Source organism: Epargyreus clarus, unplaced genomic scaffold, assembly GCF_041222505.1.
Source record: "Epargyreus clarus isolate Ecla_fem2 unplaced genomic scaffold, WU_Ecla_fem_2.2 ptg000017l, whole genome shotgun sequence".
In the NCBI taxonomy this organism is placed as follows: Eukaryota; Metazoa; Arthropoda; class Insecta; order Lepidoptera; family Hesperiidae; genus Epargyreus; species Epargyreus clarus.
Window position 1 is genome coordinate 2,645,706 of NW_027332225.1, and position 26,673 is coordinate 2,672,378.

The following is a 26,673-nucleotide window of genomic DNA, read 5'->3' on the forward strand; positions in this document are numbered from 1 at the left end:
AATCGAAGATCTCCCGCCCATTTCCCTTATGTAATACTTAAATGGCCTTTTATCACTATACTATATATAAAAACGAAATAAAAATAGTTTTATCTCTTTTGGATCTATACTAGGATGCCACATACAGACACACAGACACACGTCAAACCTATACCCCTCCTTCTTGTATCAGGGCATAATAAATCTAAAGTAGTCTTATATACATCTTTCCCTCATAACCTAGTCTTATTGTCTGTACTCTTCTCTTCTGTTTCCTGTTGCTGTTTGTCCTGTTCTTGTGCTTCCTTCAATGAATCCGGTAGTTTCTGGTTGTTTGTCTCTGGTAGCGTGAAGACCAGGATACCGGATAACGCTGCCATTATGCCAAAGAGCATCGTTGGAAGAAACTCGTAGTATTTCGCCTGAAAATAGAGTAAGGATTTTCATAAATAAACAATTTTTTTTATACCTATACTCTTACTATATTTTTACTATAGATAGATAGGCTAATCATTTGCATATTTATTACTAAGAATTGTGCCATAATCTATTTAGTCGCCTAAGTGTGAATTGATAGATTTCACATTTAATTTTTTTAAAAGAATTCTAAGGCTTATTCCTCTCGACGTATTTCATTTACCGTTAAAGAAAGTGATCATTCATTTCTTATTTGTCAATAACATGAATTAAAACATTAAAATTATTATTTCCACTTTAGGTAACCATAATATATTTTAGTTTTGAATAGTTGTTCTTTTTTAAAGAGGACGCACTCCTTTTCTACTCATAGTAATAAATGTCCTCATGCGGCATGCTCACCATACCATGCTGCTTTCATTACACAAAAATGCTTTGAAACTCCATTGAATAGACGTTTTAGGCAAGCGTTGTGTAACCAGCTTTGTGACAAATAGTCTAAAAACGTGCCTTTTCTACGTAATTTAATTCACGGAAAAAGAAATCCATTGGAGCGAATTAAAATATGCGACTTGAGGGTTTGCCTCGTGAAATACGTAGCGTGGAAATAGCGTAAATGGTCCAAAATAAACTTTTCGGGTCACAGGCTACCTACCGCTACCTACTTAATTGCTTAACCAAAAGGTTATTCAAATAGGGTTATTCATTTTTACTATTTTTTTTATTAAAGCATAGCGCGGCAAATCCAAGGCTGATGGTAAATGGTTATCATTATATAAAGACTTTTGCAACTATAGAAAAGTCATGGTGCATTCATTCAAAATTTCTGTAAGTAAGTAGAACTGTTTTTGAACGTTGGGTAATTACTAATTAGCTACGAACGCTTCGGATTCCAGTTTCTGATTTGAAAGATCTTTTATTAATGATACCTAATTTTGCACTTAATATTTTGGTCCAATAGATATATGAAATCGGTATATTCCATTTATTAAGTGCATATTAAGGTATGGGGCACACTTCGATTAGGTTCTGTCGTTGGTAGGTTCCAAATGTAAATCATAGATATTAGGTGAGACATCATTAAGTAATATGCCTTAAAATACCCTTTGTAATAACATCGACACAGCAGGGGTATCTCACAGCCCTACATTAGGATTCCCTGTATCGTGGGTGCTATGGACACACACATAGACAAATACAAAAACACTAGACCCAGAAACAGACATCTAAATTCATCATTTAGTAATCTGTCTGGCCTGGTATCGAACCCGAGACCCTCTGCGCGTCAGACCGGCATGGTGACCGCTCCGCCATGCGGGTCGTCAATTATTATTGCTATAAGGTAAGAAAACTCGATTCGTAAAAAGCTAAAACTACCAGTTTAGTTCGTAACTTACCAAGAGAGGTGTTTGTGGAGCCAATGCAGATCCCGTTCTTCCCAAGGTTGAGCAGATGGCCAGCAATGTAGTACGATAGTTAGTTGGGAACACCTCTGCAGCAAACACGTATAGAGAATTATAGGCAAGAGTGATAAAGAACTTCCCACCCAGGTAGAATGTTGTGGACCAGTTTCCAGCTGAAAATATAATTCAAAAATGATTAACGTTGCCAGATTTTAAAGATATTTGTCGCAGAAACGAAATATAAAGTCTTAATTTAAAAGAAGATTGGACAGATTTGTCCCATTCATAATTTTTTAGTGATGAAAGATATTTAAATTTACTAAGTCGAATATGTACTAAAATGTATGATTAAAGTAAATTTTACACATTTGGAAAATGGAGGATTTTTTCCATCGTTTGATGAATTTAATACCTGCGTATGGAGATGAGTTCATGAGTAGACGCACTTAGTCAAGATGCCAAACCTCCTTTATATTTTTGAAAATAATTACCTGGTATAAATCCGTAATTGATGAGAATTAATGCAGTTAGCAAGAAAGCTGTTGCTATCACTCGCTTCCTTCCGAATCTGTCTAGACAAATCAACTTGCACACATTAGCTGGCGCTTCAATCACGATCACCACGATGTAGTTCAAGTAGCTGTTCCCTGACAACTCTATCGCATTTATGGAAAGACCGTAGTAGACCAACGTAGACGCCGTCCAGAGGAACGAACAAATGAACAGTCTCTTCCAAATTAATGGCGATAGAAGCAGCTGTTTGAACGTCGACTGGTTTTTCTCTAGAGATTCTGATTTCCTCGCATCCCGTTGTCTCATGGCTTGCTTCTCCACTTGGTCATAATGGTCTTTTGGTACTGACACGTTGTTGACTTTCTCGCATTTTTGGAGGACATTCAAGCCTTCTTCATAGAGCCCTTTGCTAAAGTACCATCGGAAGCTCTCGGTAAGAATCCAGATGTAGACGAAGACTAGGATTGACGGGGTGTAGATGATGAATAACAGGTACCTCCAGCTTTGGAGCCACCAGGATAGTAAGGTAACCGTTACTCCTCCGAGGATAAACATGGTGTTGAACAGAAGACTAGCGAAGACTCTGCCTTTGGGACCCACCAACTCCAATGCTGAAAAAGACAATGTAATTAATTAAAACGCGTGTGCATAAGGTTTTTATATAACGGTATAATGCACCTTTGCACAAAATGTTATTTTAAATAAGTCTTTTGTATCAGTTATCTATGTGTGCATAAATAAATAAATAAATATAAATTTTGGCTTCTTCACATTGGGTGTTTCAAGTACGAATCCTAGACATGCACCTGAATTCGAAGTGTGCATTAGAAATTGATTATCCCACACTTCCCAAGAAAGTTTTAAATGTGTTTGGAGTCTATTTGTACTTGGAAACTTGATCAACGTGGTGGATAGTCTAAATCCTTCTCCTTTTGGGAGAATACCAGTGCCTAATATCGGGACAATTAGAGTACTAATGACAGGGATGTATTAAGCGTAAATCCTATGAACACATTTTGGTAGTCACAGCAAATATGATAATAGTAAATTATAAAGCTTTAAAATATTTATTCGCTCGGAAATAATATGATTGGTATTTAAATGTAATAGTTTGTGATTATCATTCACCTGTTGAATAAATTAGCCGTAATAAATCGTATGTGATGTTTATGTTGACATGATTACACAAGTGAAGAGTTAATTGATTTGGTAGTGGGAGTAGATTGATGTTTGATTAAGCAAGAACTAATCTAGTGGTACTTGGTGTTGAACCTTGAGGTTACTAATGGGTTTGAATATTTTGTACTGATTTATGGTTAAACCAAACAAATAAATAAATACGAGTAGTGTATATTGCACATTTTTATAATACAGGAGTAGCAAAGTAACATTAGATTACCACCTAAATTGGACGCAGTTATGCAAAATGGATCCAACCCACAAAAACCTTTTTTTTAATTACTATCACAAATGGCATCTCCACACCAACTTTCGTATATGCAAAAAATATTCAAGCTGCATGATATATTTTTTCTTTTGAAATATACAAATATCAGTGATACCAATCATAAATTACGCAATTTAACTTTTACTAAAAGACCTATTTTCTCAAAAGCAAGTTTTTGTGGTTGGATCTATTTTGCATAACTACGTCCAATTGACAAAATTGCAAACCTTACATATCCAGTTATATACAGCTGCAGTAGTCCATCTATTCAGGCTTTATTATGGTAGGGTTACGGACAAATACCAGCGTTAGTTATAAGCCTCCCCGAAGGGGTTTTAATAACCTAATGGATCATGTAATGCGTACTACATGCGAATTGCATGTAAACATTAATGTAAGACGACTCTCATAGCACATCGAGGCTTCCGGGATCAAATTCTCTGTTCTCCGTTTTGACAATGTGTTTGTGTGTCCTAGCCTTCGATCACTAATGCCCTAGCATAAAGATAGACAATATTATATTGTGTGGTATGAGGGAAGAAAATGTTCTTAAAAAAAGCGCGTAAAATCATTCTTTCTTTAAAATAATTAAAGTTAACTAATTTAAATAATGGACTAGTAATAAACTATGAATGTTGTTGCAATCTATGTATAGTGATATGCTGACAAACCGTGTGTAAAAGGCCCCATGAACTTTAAGGTAAGCATTGTATGCGAGCAAAAAATGCGTTAACAAACAACCGATGAGGCGGTAAACTGAAGGTCGGGTGACGTTCCATGGTTATTGATGGTATCTTATGTGTACCATAGTTAAAAATAAATATTCTAATACATAATAATGTTTGGTTCCAATATCCAATATCTATACTAATATTCCAATATCCAATATCTATATTAATATTATAAAGAGGAAAACTTTGTTTGTTTGTTTGATTGTAATGAATAGGCTCAATAACTACTGGACCGATTTGAAAAATTCTTTCACCATTCGTAAGCTACATTATCCACGAGTAACATAGGCTATATTTTATATGAAATATATTTGATAAATAGATTTTGAGGCGGTACAAAGTTTGTCGGGTCAGCTAGTGAGTTATAAGGCAGTTACAATGCTGTTGTTATAAGGCAGAAATTGGTGAAAAAACATTGATAGTTTTCCATTTAAGGGAAAGGGATCTATTCTGTCATTTTTGAATTATATACCTTTATATTTTACGCCCCTACGGAGGGATGATTTTCGAGCATATGTATGTATGTATGTATGTATGTATGTATGTCTTGTTTGGCACGTCCTGCAGCCTTTAATCGGCTTGATAGATTTTAAAGCTTGATGTATCGTTGAATTCGTCTAAATTGTCGGACAAAGGCCATATTTTGAATCAGTATGATGTTTTTGAACCAATTATTTAGTAAATTTATAAGCTATGGAGTAAAATAATGGAATTGACTATCAATCACAAGTTCAAGATCACGCCATGAAATCTATATCGGCAGTTAGTCAATTACAATCAGCAGTTTTTCTACACCAGAAAAAGTGTTAGAGATCACTTTCTACACTCGGGCAAGAAGTAAATAGATGGTTAAAAATAAAATGACAGCGACTGTGTTTTTGCAAGATTTTTTCGCTTCACTTAATCATGGTAGAATAAAGGAGGTCACAAATATACAATTACTTCTTTTGAGAAACTAAACTGTGTAGTTATTTAATTATAATAAGGAAACTGTGTGTCAAAAGGAAATATATTATTATGTAAGTAATTAAAAAGTTAAGTTAACAAATAGATAATCTCCTTTTATCTTATTTTATCAATATTTAGAAAAAAGTTTTTATCATACAGGGTGCTTCATACTCAATTACTTAACATTTTAAATATTTTAATGTCTTGTCATTTCAGCCGTGTAGCGCATAGTATTGTGAAATACCGCTTTAGGGAGATAACACACGAGCGACAGCTTGTGGCGACTATTGCCTACGGGCGCGGCGGTCGCTGACGACCAGCTATAGTTTGTGTAAAGCCCCCTAACTACTAAAACTGTCCCGAGGGTGATGTTTTGGGGTGCGGATCCGCCTTAAATTAGAAGAGAAAATAATAATAGCAGCGGTGTTTTTCGCCGCCCTTCCCCACTTAGTTTAGAGGACAAAAAATAATTAAATAGGAGAACTTTTTTTTTCGCAGATTTCTGAAACCTCTGCAAATTCATCTTTCGCATAACTACGCCCATGTTAACTATAATATTAATACGATAAAAGTTACAAATCGTTTTAACAGTTTATTCTAACATTCCTTACTTTCTTTTTCGAGTGAAAGTTGAAAAGTCGATACCTAAGTTTCGCGTAAAATTTATATTCTGTTTTACGTAATCTGTATTTTCTATTTCTGAAACTATTTTTAAATATATAAGTGAGTTACCAGATATTTGTATTTATGTTTCCGCATTATTTGAAACGATAAACCAATTTAATTGAATTTTAAGCTTAACTCGGCCAAGGTTTGTATTTTAACATGTATTGATTAAACACGTCGATTTTGAATGTGAATAATAAAGGGTCACAGGGCTATAAGATGTGGTAAGGTAAAGAATCACAGAACCAGTATTTTTTATAATGGAAAGTTGCTATTGCTGCTTAAGTACGACTGTAATCAACCCTAGATAAGATTAGATTCCAACATGAGGCCGACTCAGATGCGCCGCTACCCATGAGGACTGAGCTGACATACCTCTAATAAGTATGTTTCCCTTACCAAGTTCCCACACCTTTAAACCCAGAAGTCACCAGCGCTTATATGAGGCAGTGTTGGGCGTAGTTAACGACAATTTGTAATCTGGTTACTAACTACAATGTAATCATAACTACATGTAGTTAACTACTTTTAATCGTAACATAACTTAACTACAGTAATCAAACTACATGATGTTGTTATTAATTTGCTACAATCTAGTGGTGGACTTATATTTTGCAATGAAATAACGTGGAATAAGAGTACAGCCTGTACAGCCACTCGAATTAAAACCCGAAAGTGTGAGTTCGATTCCCGCCTATGTCTAGATGGGGGGTAAGACTTAGCGCTGCACTCTCGCTCTAACAGGCTCTTAACTAACTACCTAGCAAACGAAAAGTAGGTACATGAACGACTCGCGCGTGTGTATACGATTTTTAAAGGCCCACATCATTTTAAATATGTAGTTACGAAAAGTAATCATGTAATCGTGATTGCAACTACAATTAGTAGTTAGTAACCAAAATGTTTAACTATTTTTTACGATTACTTTTTGTAATCTGTAGTTATAATTACTGATTACTATATGTATTCGTAGTTAGTAGGTAATCAGTAGTTAGATTACATATTGTCCAACACTGACATGACCATTTTCGTCCTCAGGAGTACAGTCCTCATACATCTGTGATCGGTTCAGATAGAACCCCTGTTTTATATGCAGTTGATTATAGATGGGTAGCAGAAACCACTTAGCATCAGGTTCCATGTTCGTTTTGATTGTATAAACATATCTAAATCCGACCTCTGACTAAACCGAAGGCGTTTCGACCTTTGAATTTACTTTCTAGGAAATATAATACTCATATACCGTATCTAATGGGAAAAGGAAGTTATTTTATTGAATATCGAGTAAGACATACATCTGCACAATGGAGGAAGTAACGTTATTGATATGTTCCGAGTAGACGACCTTAGATTGCTGTCCTCTGTTATACGGGTTTACGTTTTATTGATCTTATTGATTTTAAATCAAATAAAACGGTACGACACACATAACATATTAGCTATCTGAGTGTCTTTAGATTTGATTATTGTTTTAAGCAGTGATACCACTAGGCGGTTAAGAAACTCTGCCACTCGATCGAGGGGCCCGAGGTTCAAATCCCAGGCACGCACCTGATTTTTCAAAGTTATGTGCGTATTAGAAATTACTTCAAAGGCATGTGAAGTCTACCAATACGCACTTGGCCAACGCGGTGGACTATGGCCTGATCCTTCTCATTCTGAGAGGAGACCCGTGCCCAGCAGTGGGACAGTAATGGGTTGTTGATGATGATGATGATTGTTAGATAGAGATAATGATAGCCTAGTGGTTAAAATTCGGTCTCTTTGTCGGAGGGTCCGAAGTTCAAATTCCAGGCACTTCAAATATTTTAAAATTATTTGCGTATTACAAATTAATTATTGTTTGTTTTAGCGGTAGAGTTTTACTTTACCACTTAAGCCTAGGTACAAACCTGTGAAACTTTTAAAAATGAAAAAAAATCTTGCACTTGGCCATCACGGTGGACTATGGCCTTAACCCTTCTGACTTCAACAAGTGAATTGTGCCCAGCAGTGCGACATTAAGGGGCTGACGACTTCAATATTAGAAATTATGTATCACTTGCTATAACCGCGAAAGAAAAATCGCGAACAAAATTACATGACTGAGATTTCTTAAAAAAAGTTTTCAAAGGTCTTTGAAGTCTACCAATTCGCAGCCAGGCCAGCACGGTATACCATGGACTAGAAAATGTTCATACACCACCATACATACTATCACTACTTTGTTTAAAAGAAAAAAGTTCGTAAAAGCTTACCAAGTACAAAACAAGCAGTATACACGCCGCCCCCGAGCGCTGGCTCCAAGAACTCCAGCACTATGAACATCTCGTAATTCAACGAGAACGCTCGTATCACTCCGAACACTCCATTGGCTACACTCGCGAAGACCAGCGCCATTCTGCGCCCAAACCTATCAGAGATGAGTCCGGTGAGAGGTATGGAGATGAAGAAGCCGGCGTTGTGGACTGTCCCGACCAGTGACCGCTTCCAATCCTGGCAGCCGAGGTCGAACTGGAAAAAACAGGAAACTTTTATAAAAACAATACCAACAAGAAAGTGCAACAGCTTCGTTGGAGTAAATGAGAGGTGTTGAAGGTATTTTTTTATAATATAGGAGTAGCAGACGAGCATGCAGTTCATCTGATGGTACGTGGCTACTGCCGCACATGGACATCTGTAATCAACCCCAGATAGGATTAGATATTCCTACCTGAGGTCGGCCACAGATGCGCCGCTACCCCTGACGACTAAGCTGGAACGCATCAGAAAAGCAAGTCTCCCTTACAAACGATTCAAACCAGACCACAACAGCGCTTAACACTGCTGTTATTAGACAGAAATAGGTGTGGCGTTGGTGTTGCCGGAGTCGAACCACAAAGGGTTTTACCGTTTTCAAAAAAAGTTTAAAGTAAAGTAGCAAGTGAGTATATAGTGCATCATTCCGAATTCTGTCGCGTAGGGAAATACCGAGCATGTAAGTGAAAATGAAAATACAATTTTTATCAATGTCAATTATAATATTTAGTAAATATTTCAAGATTAATAATAATATTATTAAATACTGTTGTGTTATTGAATTAGTGTTTGCGTCAGTAATACTGGTAGGTAATACTTGTTTTTGCGACTTGTTTATTTCTGTATCACTGTTGATTATTGATCTTTACTTTGTAGTACGACATAGTAAATAATATTATGCTATAAAAAGCAGTGATAGCCTAGTGGTTAAGAAACGCGGCCTCTCGATCGAGGGGTCCGAGGTTCAAATCCCAGGCACGCACCTCTGATTTTCAAATTTATGTGCGTATTAGAAATTAATTATCACTTGCTTAAACGGTGAAGGAAAACATCGTGAGGAAACCTGCATACCTGAGAGATTTATAAAAAAAAAAATCTCAAAGGTATGTGAAGTCTACCAATACGCACTTGGCCAGCGCGGTGGACTATGGCCTAATCCTTCTCATTCTGAGAGGAGACCCGTGCCCAGCAGTGGGACAGTAATGCGTTGATGATGAATGATAAAGTGTGATTTTTAAAACGGGCGTGGATATTCACACCAATCAAAATACATAAGAAATAGCGAATCATGAACAAAGGTATGGGGCCGATTTTGACAAAAATTCAAACTGTTTAATTATAAAATCTACTTCTGCACCCTAGAATACTACAAGAAGTTTAATTCATTTTGCAAAAAAAAATAACCTTCCCTGTATTTTTGTGCTATTCGACCGCGTCACTTCTGCGGATCAAATTATAACTAACTTGTTAAGTGACAAACTAAAGAAACATAGTCAATTTTAGAAAAAAAAGGGTAAAATTTATTTTTAGTGTTCCGTACGAAAATATAAAAACCTGAACCTTTATAGGATGACTTGTGCGTTTGTCCGTTCGTCTTTCACAGCCAATTTCTTAAATTACGACCAAATGATTTCAAATTTGGTACTTATATATGATATTGTGTCATGATTTCCGAATTTAATCATTATTTTGTTGTCGTCTTAACAGCAATGATTGAAAAATTTGTATTGAAATAGGTAGTTTGATATTAAAATAAACTTATATTGTGGGTAGTATGCACCTAAAATCCCTATAAAAGTCTGTGATAACGTCGGCTCGAGTAGTCAGTTTGGTAGTCGAGTCGTACGTTAACCATCAATGTGATAAGTTGTTTAGTGGAAACTATGCTAGTTGGCTGATAAGTGATAAAAATGGAATAAAAGTATTTAATGCGCTGCGAATTGGAGTTTTTCCTATAATTGTCTTATTTTTATTTACTAAACTAATAAACGAATTATTCGATATTATGCTCACTGACTATAACTTGACTTGACAGGTAGGTATAATTATTTACCTATAATTATACCTACCTTATGGTGTTCATCATAATGTTCTCTGACGTTCATATTTACAACTAGTTGGTTATTAATAAAACAGTTATTCATAATAATTATAACTTGTTATAAGTATCTAATGTATCTATGTAAATAATGTACAAGAATGGTTACTATGTAGTTTAACTTTACATAACATTACAAAATAATTGGCCAAGTGTGAGATGAATTCGCACACGGAGGGTTCCGTACCACCAAAATGTTTATATTTATTTTTATTATTTTAAAGCGGCCATGTAACTGCACAGTAAAATTTTTAACTGTCTACCTATTATGGTTCAATAGATAAAGCGAAAAACGTCAAAAATTGCGGTTTCTTGTATGGCGACCCATATTTGTTTTCATTTTTTTTGGTATTTATTATTGCTATAGCGGCCACTATTTTGAAAAATATGTACTCACATCCAACTCTGTAAAAATTCTGCCTATTAGGTTCAAGAGATATAGCCCTGTGACAGACAGACGGACAGCGGAGGCTTCGTAATAGGCTTCAATTTTTGTCCTTTGGGTACGGAACCCTAAAAAAGCATATTAATCTTGATTGATTAATTCGTTACTTAGCGAGTTATTTTGTAATTATTTTCCTGATTATAATTATTTTCTTAATGGATTCTCCTTTTATTTTACAATTGATTATCTTTATGACATTTTTATGTAATTAATATCATTTTATATTTAAACACTGGCTTAAGGCAGACGGACTGATGGTAACTGAAGGAAAATAGTTACTGCAAGACAGTCACAACACCAGAGGACTCGCCAATATATCGCCGGCTTTGAAGGAGAGTTCTTTTTGCACCTTTTTGAAGAGTTTATAGCGCTCCAGGAATACTTCGATAGAAAGTGAATTCCACCTGAGGTATGCCCGATTTTAACAGATAGACCCGGGGCGGAAATGTTGAATGAGGACTGGGACAGAAAGTTAAATGAGACCCCCGGTCTAAGAAGTTGTCCACAAGGGAACTTTTAGATATCTGGTTCCCCCTCAGGACAGGACTGGAGTCTCGGGGCAGGCAGCCCCTGACCCCCCCGTCCCCTAGTCCGCCAGTGTATGAATATCAATTTCAAAACAGAAGCCAGCCTTCGTCGGTCGCTCACAAATCCATGCTACCACTGAGGAAGTAAGAACGCCTCATGTTCTGCTTGTCATTAGCTTGTGCCTTTGAAACCAAACGCAGTCTAAACCACTGTTGTAGAAGAATATAGATGTGACGATGGTAGCATCGTGTAGAATTGAAGGAGGAAGAAACCTTCGTGGTTCGACTGCGGATGCACCACCTCCTTAACTATTTCTGCTAATATCAGCATAAGCGGTACCTACTGTGTTCCATTTTGCTGGCCCGTTTGCTCCGATCTTACGTTAAAAAAATAAAAACTGTAATTTTTCGCGCGCCTCTACATCTAGATTTTTAATTTATCTAATCTCCCATCTAGTCTGACTAAACGCTCAAATTGTTGGAAATAACAACAATATTACCGTATGAATAATGAAAGGAAACAATTTACGCGGACTTAATAATAGACATTCATTAATCATTGTAACGATTATTCGCAAATGGTGACAAAATGGTGGCTAAATGGTGTTTTTATTTATTACAATGTGTAGCTTTGAAGCGAACATTAATTGTACAAAACGTTATAAAGCTGCGTACATATTGTTCAAATACAAATAAAAAAATGTTGTCAAATAAATCAAGGCAAGTCGAAATTTATTTGCAAACATAACTTTACATCTATGAGGTATAAAGTAAAGAAATATTCGATCTATCTGACAACTCTGACGATATACGTCCGTTAATAATTATAATTCATAGTCTTATATATAAAATTCTCGTGTCACAATGTTAGTTACCGTACTCCTCCGAAACGGCTATACCAATTTTCACCAAATTTTATATGCATATTCAGTAGGTCTGAGAATCGGCTACTATCTATTTTTCATACCCTTAAGTGATAAGGGTTGTTCTCCCTTAACATTTTTTTCATTTATATGGCACCACAACGTTTGCCGGGTCAGCTAGTCAATCAAAATTTGACTTTTTCTTAAGTAAATTCTTAAATTTGGTCTTTCTTTTGATTTGATCTTGACAGTTCATAGCGGGCGTAAGTCATGACGTAGAAACACACGTGTTTACTCTTAAAACATAAATTGTGTCATTTTGCAGAAAATTTATGAAATTTCAGTAGGAATCGCAAATCTACTTTGATATTTCGTTCAACCGTACACACGCCGAGATTTCCCGGCCCTGTGACTGCACGGAATATTCCGGCCCATTTTCGATACTACGTGACACTGCGACCTAGCTAACGAACCTTGTTTCTGCATCAATTTGCCTGTCTTCCTTCCCTTTCCTTTTGCGGGCGTCAAAAATAATTCCTTTTAATCTTTAATTATTTTTAATTAAGTAATCTTTGTAAATATATAAAAAAACAGTTTTCGTATGATTTTGTCGGCAAAACAGTTTTCAAGCATTGATTTCTTTTTACAAAAGGATTCATTTGTATATGGACGGATTTTTATATACTTTCTATGAATACACAAATTTATGAAAAAAAAACAAGAGAAAGTATAAAACAAGATTTTTAACGAATGATAATTAGTTTTAGTACCTACTTACGTAATTTATTGTGAGAAAACTTATCACATGAAAACCACGTTCTTTGATTTGATACTCTCAGCAATGACCTAAATTACAAATAGTGACATTTTGCAGAAAAAATATGAAATTTCAGTAGGAATCGCAAATCTAGTTTGATATTTCGCTCAACCGTACGTACACACGTCGAGATTTCCCGGCCCTGTGACTGCACGGAATATTCCGGTCCATTTTCGATACTACGTGACACTGCGACCTAGCTAACGAACCTTGTTTCTGCATCAATTTGCCTGTCTTCCTTCCCTTTCCTTTTGCGTGTTCATCAAAAAACTATTTAATTTTGGTCAACCACGTGTATAGAGGTAATACTGTTTATTAAAAGGTGGCAGGAACCATCGTGGTCCGATTCCAAAGGCATCATTACATCATCTATTTTTGCTTAATAACATTGTGACGTTGTGTTCTGGTTTGGAGGGTATGTCAAAGAAAATACTGTGGCTGCATCTGTGGCCGACTTTCGATCTTAAGGAATTAATTGCAGATATCTATGATGGCAGTCTTCATTAACCGTCCAGACAGAATAGAGCAACAACATTTCCTACTTCTTGAATATAAAAAAATACAAAAGTTTGTACCAGTTAGTTCGGTATTTCCTATGATGAGGATAATCATATGGGTCTTATGTTACAAAATACTCGTAAGAAAAGACCGGTCAATTTAGATAACCACGAAATTATTCGTTAGCAAAAACATGGGATATTACACCCCTAGTTGTTCACGGTTTTATTCTACATATTTTAACAACATAACATTGAAAGATGGTATATATTTGTATGTAAGTATGATTCGACTCTCAGCCTTTTGATCGAGGGGTCCGAGGTTCATACCTTGGCCTATAAACTGTATAATTAACTGAATAATTAACTGGAAAGCAAAGTGATAGGCAATGTCACTCCCACAATTATGACAAATCCAACAAAACCTCATATTATGTTAATCGGTCAAGGCGTTTCAGCTGGAAAGGGTGCCAAAGAATGAGACATACATACACACACATAGGTACATACATACAAAACATTACCCTCAATATTCCGGTAAAACACCATCAACTTGATACATGAGTCACCGAGGCCGCTACAATGGCTGTGAAATCGCGATTAGTTCTCGTGCTGACCAATCACTGATATCGGTTCATTCAATTATGAATAGCTACCAGTAATAAGCATGGGTACACGCATTACTAAGTCAGCTGTTCAGGCTTTAACTAACATCGCTCACACAGTCCTAAATGAGGCCGTCATGATCAGGTGCCGAAAGGGCGACGTTAAATAGCGTCACAGCTGCCTAATAATAGCAATGTGTAACGCTGCTGTGTTCCGGTTTGAAGGGTGTGGTAAGGGAGACAGACTTTTCCGAGGCGCTCTAGCTTAGTCCTTAGAGGTAGCGGCGCATCTATGGCCGACCTCGGGTAGGTCCATGGGCGGCCATAGCCACTTCCCTTCAGATAGATTGCATACCTACTCATCTGATATACTTATATTACATCAAAATATGCTTATTGATGAATTTCCAATAAGATGAATTATTAAACTTTATCCCTAATATTCGAACTTCCGATCCTACGATTACGATGCCGAGTTTCTAACTACTAAGCTGTCACTGCCAATATCACCACCGGATCTGTATTAAAAAAAATAATTGGCCAAGTGCGAGTTGAACTCAAAACCGGAGGGTTCCGTATCATCAATATTTTCAATTATTTTATGTTTAATATCTGTTTGTTGCGGTTCAAGGTATTTGGTAATCAATTTTCAATTCCCAAAAAAAGTCAGTAGGGGTGAAGAGCTACTTGTTCTATTATCCTCAAAAACATCTTAAGTATTACCTAAATCCAATCCTACAGACTATCCACAGATTGCGGTGAAGATATAACATTAGATCACGTATTGCATTACGCTACGGGCTACAGTAAACAGTTTTGTGGTCCGCCACCACAATATTCGACCTAATAAATACATGTGTTATTGACATTTGGATTGAACTATTCACACAAAGGATTAGTCATACCAGATTGCAGAAGAGTTTTGGTTCAGGGTTCGAATCCTATGAGGTTTATACAATTTATTTTCTTACAAAACCTGTTAGGTGACCAAGCTTTAAATTTTCCAAAAAGCTTATTTATGGTGTAAAAGAAGAAAGAAGTTTTTTGTGTAAAATTTCATGCTTCGCATACCTGAGCAGTTGCGATGCCTGATTCCAGTAAATTAAGCCAAGGTGGGGATGAAACAATTTTTTTGCATTCCTACGGGAAGAGCTGCACCCTTAGGGGACCCCTTATGTGTATGACATTTTTGAAGCTTAAGGGGAGGGTCATAGATATACCTATTTTGTTCCCCTTGTCGCTGGGCGTACCTAAGATAGGATTTTAAGCATTCTCTAAGAGAAGGAACCTCTTATTTTTTGTAAATAAAAATTACTACATATATTATTTCTCCCGCTCACACACTATAACACGAGCGAGAGGTAAACAGAAATGCCGTCATTTTGAAATCCAACCTTTATTAGACCTAATAATACTATCCCGTTAATAAAAACAAACAGGTTACATAAAGATAAATGTTGTTTCTCTTAATATACGAGTATCCTACATAAATACTTGTTTCATGCCATTGTGAGGTTTGCATGGCAAATCGATTAGTGAGGAATTTTTAATTAAACTCCTTCCGTATCGCCTTATCTAGACTGTAGTACAATTACTACTAATATTTTACGCATTGCTTTGACTTGAGAAGTCTCCTCTCTAGAGTGAGAGAAGTTTAGGCAGCGGTCGGCAACAAGGTGGCCCTTAGTAGTAGCTAAGTAAGGTAATGGCTGTCCGTATTGTTGATATAGAATTGTGAAACATTTGTCGGTTGGGTTCGACACCAGAGGATGGGAGGGAATGGTGGGGCGGTTACTGATCTACTACTGGACATAATTCTCCTCTCAGAATGAAAAGCATAACAAATTCCAAGGATTATTCATTCTTGACGATTTTTTCTATAATATTGAAATAGCAACCGAACATGCAGGCGATCTGATTGTAAATGCTTTTTGCCACCCATAGACATCTCGAATCAACAGGTAAGATTCGAATCCCATCTGAGGTAGGCCATAGATACGATAGATAGATGCGAATGTAATGCTAACGCTTCTCGTGACCCGGCATCAAGCGTCCAGAGGAACGCCGCGGAGTTTTAGTCGGTAGGACTCCGACATATCCCTTTCGCTCCCCCGGGCGTAAGGGAATCCAAAAAGGGCGTAAAATAAAGGCCATAGATACGTTGCTACCCACGAGGACTAAGCTGAAATGCCTCGAGTAAGTATGACCCGCTTGCCACATCCTTCAAACCAGAACACAGCAGCATTTAACACTAATTTAAGAAGGCAGAAATAGGTGTGGCGGTGGTGTTGACTCCGGAGTTGAACCACAAAGGATTCAACCACTTACCAACAGTTGGGCTGCATGCCTGCTTTCAACAACAATTCATAAAAGCGCCGAATTTGACACTATTAAACTATGATTTATACTAGTTATTGCCTGCGGCTTCGCCCGCGTTTAAAAGAAAATAATATGACATACTAAAATACATAAAACTGAATATTCGTACATTCATTGGAACGACAGTGGCACCATCTTGTGAAAATTGGTCGTACCAACTCTGGAACCTTCGTGGGCTCATGGACAACAACTTTGCTAAAGATCATGACTTGATCAAATGCATAGTTTACGATTCAATCCTTACTAATATCGAATAAAATAATCGATTTTTTTTGGTCAAAAAAATCGATTCTACGATTAATAGATCTTAGATCGCCATCCCTAATTCCCGTGGGATCTATGGGATAAAAACTATCCTATGTCCGTTCTCGGGTCTCAGACTATCTTTGTACAAAATTTCATTAAAAACGGTTAAGTGGTTTGGGCGTGAAGAAGAGACAACCAGACAGACAGACAGACAGACAGACACAGAGTTACTTTCGGATTTATAATATTAGTAAGGAGTAAGGATTACAACTTATAACAGTCATAGCATTTTTAGTACAAAACAATATAGCCCCATTCTATGTAATGTCGTTTTTACCCCGTAGAATTTACAAGTTGATTTATCGTTAACCAAGATTATCTTGATGTCTTCACAATCATGATAATAAATAATTATAATGAGAAACAAATTAACATAACCGCAACATTGCACGATGGTAAGATTCCTACTCGGAACACCTTATTTAGATACAAACTTTAGCGCACGGCTTTCCTGATATGCAAGTTGAACTATCTTTAATATTAATGCGGATTTTAATAGGCTTTAATAGGCTTTTTTTGATGTGAAACATCTATAGCCGCACGTAAAAAAGATTTCTGGCGTGGCGACGATTACCTTTAACTACATAGACAAATGTTCTATAAGGGACAGAGCTATTAGAACAATGTGATAAAAAAAGACAACTAGTGTTTGACCTTGCGTTTCAAGTGTACGCAAACGTAAATATTGACCATGGAATATAGTGACCAATGATTACTTCAGTCAAAACGGGACATCGATTTTTTTATGTCAAATACTTTTTACTTGAAAAAATATAGTTAGAAATAATAAAAAACACGCTTTTATGATAAAATTAACTAAAAAGTAGAAAATAATTTTCAATCTAGGAATCATTTAAGGAAAAGTAAATAGTATAATTGTGCAAAAAATGTGGGGCGCTTTATGAAAACTGATAAATGGAGCACCCCATGTTTTTTTCACAATTATAATATTTACTGTTACTTAATTGACAATGGCAACGATTCATTTCGGAGACAACGGCACGAAGCATCGAAAAAAGGGACTGTCCCGTTAAAAACGGGACGTATGGACGTATATTTCTCATTGATACTCATGCTTGTCAAAGACAATGAAATAATGGAACAGAAGGTAAAAAATGTCCAGAACTGTCGATAATAGTTTTAGTACATCGTTTACGTAGAAATGTTATAGTACAGTTTAACTAAATAAATTATTATTATATAAATATATAATTTGATGAAAGAATGTATCTATACAGATGTATCGACTGGTTTAAAATATACGATTTAAAAATTGTTTATATTTATTATCGTATATTAGTAAAGATTACTCACTCCTAACAAGAAAATGTACCCAGTTTTGAGAATTGAAATAGTTGCGTAAAAGTTTTGCCACGTCTCCGTGCTAAAATGTCCCTAAAATATTTGAAATAATTATTTATCTATTATGTAAATTACGCAGTATTAGTTATTTATTTGTAAATTTTCTCTAAAAATGTTTTTATTTGTCAAGAATTCAAAAAAAACTTACTAATAAGCCGTTTGTGGCTTCATTCAATTTCAAGGCGGCGAAGTATCTTTACTAATTTATGTTTATTATTTTCAGTTTTATTTTACACACGACCATTAATTGCAAAGTTGTGTACATTTTATAAATGTACTAGCTGACCCAGCAAACATTGTGTTGCCATATAAATAAAAAAAATGTTAAGGGTGAACAACCCTTATCACTTAAGAGATATGAAAAATAGATAGATAGTAGCCAATTCTCAGACTTACTGAATATGCATATAAATTTTGATGAAAATCAGTAAGAGCGTTTCGCAGGAGTACAGTAACTAACATCGTGACATGCGAATTTTATATAATCTTACCGTGGTCTTTTTGAGGATTAATTTCTGGCTATACAAAGATTGTTTATTAAATTATGTTTAGGTTAATTTATTCAATTAAAGAAATTTTAAAATACCGTATCCTATATAAATTTTATGGTAATATTTTTTATTATTTACCACAGATATCGAAGAAAATTTAGAGATTAGGATACAGAATTTCCCATATATCGATTTTATTTTATTAAAATAAACTATAAAAAGTTATATTTTGACTAAAACACACTAATATAAAAATTAAGCAGTGGGATCTTAAACTATAACATACACGTATGAACATCGTGAGCTTCAATAAAATGTCACTTCTGTTCTGTTGATCTATGGTCATAGATCAATGAAAATTTTTTCATTGATCTATGACAGTTCAATTCAATCAATGAAAGTTTTTGTCAATGAAAGTGATAAAGACGCAAAATGCATGGTCATGCATTTTGCGTCTTTATCACTTTCATTGACAAAAACATACTTTGTCTCTTTCTGGTTACTCATGTAATCATGGCGGATCGAACACGAAAAATAAACAAAATTTAATAATTTCTCTTCATTTACGTGTGATAGGTGATTCCATGAATCTTGTTTCTTTTTCGAGCATAATTTTTGCATTTATGCATTGCACAAGAAGGCATTTTGAGGCTTAAAATTCAAAATAATGACGTTTAACGTGTTCAGTGACATTCGTGTGTATTACTACGCCGCGCGAGAGCGACTGGAGTCGTTTTAACTCGTTTTACACCACTTGACGTATTTTGTATGTTTTAAGTATTGCCCGCTTATTTTTCTGATAATAAAATGTCTGACCGTGATAATTTAGAGAGTGAAAGTGATCAGCCTTCTGCAAAGAAAGCAAAATCACACTATGACACACCATCAAGTCATCAGTAAGTTAATTATTTTTTTATAATTAAAGTATGCATTTATCTGTGCATTAAGCACGCGTATATTTGGTGTGTTTTGAGCGCCAGCAAATGTAAAATCTACTATCTTGGTAGATTAAAATTCACATAAAAATCATTGCATACAATGTTTTTAAATTATTAATTAATTTTAATGTCATTCTTCTCAGAGAATAAATTTATTAAGACTGACAGAATTGTATTTCAAAATCAGCTGATGGCGTGCAGCGCACGAAAGTTTTTTCTTATTTGTTATAAATATGAACATTAAAAAATTAATTAATTTTTCTAATCATAGTGGCATTTATTGTGAAACATTCATTATTGATACTTATAATTTACGATTTTAGTAATATATTGAAATAACTAGCTAAGATTCTTGAGTTTACTAATATATTGGAGCCAATTTATTTTTTTCTGTATATTTTAATAACATATTTTTTATAAATATTTCAGAACCCAACAATCATCACAGGGGTCACAAAATATTATTATTGAAACTGGACGTCACCAAGATCAGTTAAACACAAGACATACTATTAATGTTATGTAAGATTTTGTAAATCTAATAGTACCAGAATATATTGAAATAGTCATCGTTATCTGGAAAAAAATCGTAATATTTTATTTTATCATTATGACATATATAGTTCCTATCACAATATGTTCTTTTCTGCATATTACTTTTACAAAATAATGTCGATGTTTCACATCTGCCAGGCGTCCCGTGACGGCTCACATTTTTTATTATATAGGAGTAACAGACTAGCATGCAGTCCACCTGATGGAAATCTATAATCAATCCCAGATAGGATTAGATATTCCTACCGAGGTCGGCCACAGATGCGCTGCTACCCCTGAGGACTAAGTTGGAACACCTCGGAATAGAATCCCTTACCACACCCTTTAAACCACACAATACAGCAGTGTTAACGCTGCTGTTATGAGACAGAAAAAAGCGTGGTAGTGGTGCCGCAGGAGTCGAACCACAAAAGGTTCTAGCACCTTCAAAATTGCTTATTAATCTATTTTCTTCTCTAATATTATTTTTATTTAATTTAAGTTTAGAGACTATCTACAAGCTTCTAAAATAAGTATAAATCGAAATAAATAATAGGCAAAACTTAAGAATATTTTTCTTTTTTATTTGTCAATTATTTTTTTGTTTAGTAGCTATTGACGAGCTGTAGTTTTATCTATAGTAAGAAATGGAAAGAAAATAAGCATGTAGTTTACCTGATAGTAAGCGGCTACTTACTGCTGCCTATGGTCACCTGTAATCAATCCTAGTTAAGATTATAATCTAACCTGAGGTCGAACACACATGTTTTCGTCGAGCATCCTTGAGTTTGCAATGCCTTAGATAGGTATATCTCTTTGCCACACCCTTCAAACCCGAACACAGCAATGTTTAACACTGCTTTTATTAGGCAGATAACTATAGGATTCTATCACCTTAACCTTTAAAATGAGATGCCGACACGTCGTAAGATTCTTCCGAAGGTGGTAGAATCCTTTGTGTTTCGACTTCGGCGGCACCACCGCCACACCTATTTCTGCCTCATAACAGCAGTGTTAAACGCTGTTGTGATCTGATTTGAAGGGTGTGGCAAGAGAGAAATACTTTACCGAGGCATTCCTACTTAATTCTCAGGGGTAGCAGCGCATCTGTGGGAATTTTGTCTTGTTTGGCGTTGATTGTAGATGTACATGGGAGGCAGCAGCCACTTACCGCCAGTTGGAATGCTCGTCTGCTACTCCTATATTATAAAAGAAAGATCAATCTTACCTCTTTAACGATAGAGTGATGTTCATAGTAGATGTAAGAATCACACTCGATCTCCGTTGAAGTGTCGAAGTAGAGCGGAGAGCAGGTGTCGTTGGTGGTAGAGCGGTTGTTGAAGGGCGCGAATCTCAGACACTTTGACTTCTCCCCGTCGTGTTCTGGTATCGTGTAGTTTAACGCTGTTTCGTTCTCACACTCTGGGACTGCGCATCTGCAAAAGTATGTACCTAAGTTAGGGAACGAAGTGACTAAATTAGGGAATGAAGTAACTAAGTTAGGAAACGCAACTAAACTACGTAAATTTAGTGCTGTTTCGTTCTCGCACTCTGGGACTCTGGGAAAAGTAACTAAATTAGGGAATTAAGTGACTAAGTTACACAAAGAGTAACTAAGTTGTGCAAAGAGTAACTTAGGAAAACATAACTAAGTTAGGGCAAGTAGTAATTGAGAAGCGGTAACACTGATTGCAATGATGGACTACTGACTTACATATTAGGCGACCAGCTTAGGCTTCAAATACTTTTGAACGCATTTGTGATCTTCTTCAGGTACAAGAAATACAAATAGGTACAATTTTATTTTTATAATTACATTTTTTTTTATAATATAAGAGTAGCAGACGAGCATGCAGTCCACCTGATGGTAAGTGGCTACTGCCGCTCATGGACATCTGTAGTCAACCCCAGATAGGATTAGATATTCCTACCTGAGTTCGGCCACAGATGCGCCGCTACCGCTGAGGACTAAGCTGGAACGCCTTGGAAAAGTCTGTCTCCCTTACCACGCCCTTCAAACCGGAACACAGCAGCGCCTAACACTGCTGTTATTAGGTAGAAATAGGTGTGGCGACTGGCGATGGTGTCGCCGAAGTCGAACCACAAAGGGTACCTGCCACCTTCAAACCTTCACCTTCAATTATAAACCAACCATTTATATTTGTCTTCCTATAAATAACTTTTTGCAAGAACTCACTTCGCGGCAGTAGGTACATTGTGTTTTATTTTTCTTTTCAAAAATATCTTCAAACACAAACAAGTAAGGCTTTGCGATTCGGTTCCATTTCCACTAACTAGCCAACTTGGTTTCTTTTTGAGGAATTCTACAAGTATTCCTCCGTCCTCTTTTAGTTCGAGACTCCTGACTAATTAAAACTCACAGTTTCCGCTGTATTTGGTTTTAATTTTATTTTCAAAATCTTGCATGTATAAAAATGAAATGTCTGTCTGTGATTTCAAATATACGTGTACTCAGTCTTTAAAGGTAAATATAAAAATAAATGGCGGGAAATGATTTTGGAAAATAAAAAAAAAATAACTATGTGTGTGCCAAAAGTATGTTTTCATAATTACTGTACAGACAATAAAAGTATAAGTGATAAATGTTATCCACATCATTTGTAAGGATTTATAAAAGGAAATGTAAAATAATTTAAAAGGTATATTTTTAAATATAATACATATAATGATAATTGCCGTATCCATTATTTGCTAACTAAGTTGGAACAACTCGAAAAAGTATATCTCCCTTACCACACCCTTAAAACCAGAACACAGTAGGTAGCGCTTAACACTGCTATTATTGAGCAGAGATAGGTGAGGCGGTGGGGGTTTCAGATTTGAACCACAATAGATTCTACTACCTTCAATTAAAATCAATCTAACTAATACTTTGCCTACCAAACATCCAATTTTAACAATCTCTGCCTACTAGAATTTGCCTAATCCTCAAAATTTGAGAAATAAGTTAGAACCCTGATAGATACTTATATCTCATTTACCAAAGAAGCCTTAAGTACTGCTTGGTTGGCAACAAACAACTCCGCCCATGCGACGTCCCAAATTAGGTAGTCATTAATTTCATAGTAACAAAGTATGTCATGTATAAAGATTACAAATTATTTAAAATCACGCTTTGATTGTTTGTTGCACGAAGTGTGGGAAAATCTTAATTTCATATTTATGTTTCAAGGGTAATTTATCAAAATGGGATAAATGAATTATTTTGGAATGATGCAGCAATGAAGGACTGGTTGGAACTGTATCTCGAACTTGGTGTCTGGGGTTCGATTGCAACCAATTTTACCACGCTTTTATTAGCTTGGATTGTATCTATGTATGTATGTATGTAACGGAATCTTTGAACTCGATTTTTACCCACTTTGAAAGGTCTGATTAATTTAAAATTTTGAACAATTACCAAGAACCGATGAAAATACATGATTTCCATAATTTTATCACACACTCCTCATCAGGAATCTGGATTAACGATTTTCCTTGTGCGATTTTAGCGTGGTTTTTATTTTTAAACTATAATTATTCAGGGTTTGGTTGCTATACTTCCCAATCCCACTACTGGGCACGGGCCTCACAACGAAGAGGATAGGGGGAGGAGGACTTTCAAACCATAAAATCTCCAACAAGTTTAAACGAATATCATTAATGACAACAATTTCTTAACGAGACCTCCAAATCGCTGAAGCGCGTAAGAATTTACACCTTCACCGGTCACCCATCCAACTATAAACCGCGCCCCACGTAGCTTAACTTTGTAGATCATGTACCTATAAGCTTGAGAGTTGCTTACAAATCTTAAAGGTTGTTAACAAAGTCTACCGATTCGCAGCTATTATGGTGAACTATGTCCTAAATCTCTCTTAATCTAAGAGGAGACTCGTCTCCAGCAGTGGGACAGAGCTGAAGTGTCAAGTATCGTCGCGTGTCGAATATTTACATAATTAATATTAAAATCGATTGTTTAAGGGTAACATTTATGCAATATTCATTTGACAACCAAGTAATGAGACTACAATGTCATTTCGCTATGAAAATTGTATGTAAATTAAATTTTTAAATAAATCATACATAATTCATGTTTAATAATGGATTATTCCTTTTTGAAAACGTACTAAGGGTATTTTTATATAGTTTTGTATTTTTATGTATTTATTTATATTAATTGATCGAATTTTAAAGCATGGCGGTATTTTTTCTTATTGGTGCAGCACACGAGTACGCAGTCGATCTGATGGTAAGTGGTAACTACTACCCATGGACATCTGTGACTCTTTCCTTAAAGGACAGGGGTAGTGATTGAAGCCGATCACAGATACGCCGCTACCCCTGATGACTAAGCTGGAACGACACGGAAAAGTATTTTTCCCTTACCACACCCATCATATCAGAACACAGCAGCGCTTAACACTGCTGTTATTAGGTAGGAATAGGTGTTTTCTCTGTAGTACCGGGACCAGAATAGGGCTACGATATCACTTGCTTGTCGTAAGAGGCGACTAAAAGGGGACTTCCGGAGTTGCGGGCGGCAAGAGTGGGAGCTAAAACCGTCCAGCAAGCGACCCCGGGAAGGACAGCGGTTTGTGTGGTCGCATATCGCTGTAATCAGCAGGGGATGTGAGAGGAGCGTAAATTGCTCTCTCCAGGGCAGAGCCCGATAGAAGGGCATCGCGTTAGGAGGACTCCGGTTGTGTTCCGTTGGAGATCCCGGAGTTCTCTACCAAACGCCGAGGACGGCCACCGGGGGAGTTTTAGTGCAGTAAAAGTCCCACATAACCCGGCGTCACTCCCGTGGCGTCGGGTATCTTTTGAAGGTTTCCCTCTGGTCAACAAAAAAAGGTAGAAATAGTTGTAGGTGTGGTGTAAACATCTACGAAGAATATCCCAATCCTTCAAATTATTATAATTAAGGAATTGAAGTAAGAGCCTTGCGTGCGATAATATTCTTGCAGTTTTAATTGGCATTCATTGATATTAGTTACGGTACGATAATTTGAATAGAGAGACAATGTTGGGTTAACTGGAATAATATAATCCTGGGAATTAGAGCATATTTTGAATAAATCATCAACTAGCGTGTTACAATAGTATTTTTATGTAAACGAAGAAGTAAACCGGAATATATTTAATTAGTTTGTTACCAACCCATTACTGTCCTGCTGGGCACGGGTCTCCCCTCAGAATGTGAAGGATTAGACCATAGTCTACCGCGCTGGCCAAATGCGTATTGGTAGACTTCACATAACTCTGAGATTTTGTTTTTTTTTTTATAATTCTCTCAGGTATACAGATTTCGCGTCGCGATGTTTTCGTTCACCGGTAAAGCAAATGATAATTAATTTCGAATATGCACATTGCACATTACTTTGAAAAATCAGAAGTGCGTGCCTTCTTTTATATTTATACCTAAAAGATGAGGCAGACGGGCTACCTGATAGAAAGCAGTCACCGTCGCCTATGGACATTTGCAACACCAGAGGAGTCGCCAATGCATCGCCGGCTTTGGAGGGGAGCTCTTTTTACACCTTTTTTGAAGAGCCCCATGTCATAGCGCTCCGGGAATACCACAGAAGGAAGTTCATTCCACATCTTGCACGTGCCTGGAATTTGAACCTCGGACCCCTGGATCGAGAGGCCAAGTTTCAACCTCTATACAAGTTTCACTATTTATTATGTAGACCTTACAATCTATAAAATTAAGCAACAACCCGTGGTCAGAAGTTGAATGACTGACAGCTTTCAGTTAGATTATATGCGTTTATCTGCTTCGAACGAGATTGGTCACGATTCCGTAACTTCCACCACCAATACACATTCACACACACACGTCTAAATACATTTTCCGAAGCATCCAGCTTAGTCTTCAGGGGTAGAGGAGCACTTGAGGCCGACTTCAGATAGGTATCTAATGTTATGTAGGGTTGATTACAGATGTCCATGGGCGGCAGCAGCCACTTACCATCAGGTGGACTGCATGCTTGAATGCCATCTAAATTCATCATTTAGCCTATTTTAGATGTATGGCCGGGAATCGAACCCGGATCCCACTGTGTGTCAGATCGGTGACCGCTACGTCACGCAGATCATCACATACATATAAAACAGAAGAGGGAAAAGAAAATTCTATTCTAGTCTAAAACCTATATTCTTGTAGTATTTCTTAGTTTGACGGTTACTACATAGCATTGCGTACTATTTACACATAGTGGAGTTATCTCAAACAATTTCTATCTACATATCTATGTACATAGAACATTACTGCAATATGTGAGTAAAATTATTTTAAAAGCGCATTATGACATTATTTTTGTAATATCGTAAAGTAATAGTCTGATAAGTTTATATTTGAAAAGATAATAATAATGTTTTTATTGCTAACAGCTAAAAGAGAGGTATTCGGTCTCACAAAAATATT

General features: G+C 36.2%; 1 protein-coding gene across 1 annotated transcript in view; it reads right to left on the bottom strand.

The window, feature by feature from the left end:
- Positions 1 to 210: 210 nt before the first annotated feature.
- Positions 211 to 26,673, bottom strand: part of LOC140749072 (organic cation transporter protein) — a 30,556-nt gene continuing 4,093 nt past the window's right edge. The window contains exons 2-6 of the mRNA XM_073082089.1: positions 21,472 to 21,679; positions 8,342 to 8,597; positions 2,291 to 2,923; positions 1,794 to 1,972; positions 211 to 401 (exon numbers count right to left, since the gene is read on the bottom strand). Of these exons, the coding sequence (XP_072938190.1) occupies positions 213 to 401; positions 1,794 to 1,972; positions 2,291 to 2,923; positions 8,342 to 8,597; positions 21,472 to 21,679 (1,465 nt within the window). The 3' untranslated portion in view covers positions 211 to 212. The remainder of the gene's footprint in view (positions 402 to 1,793; positions 1,973 to 2,290; positions 2,924 to 8,341; positions 8,598 to 21,471; positions 21,680 to 26,673) is intronic.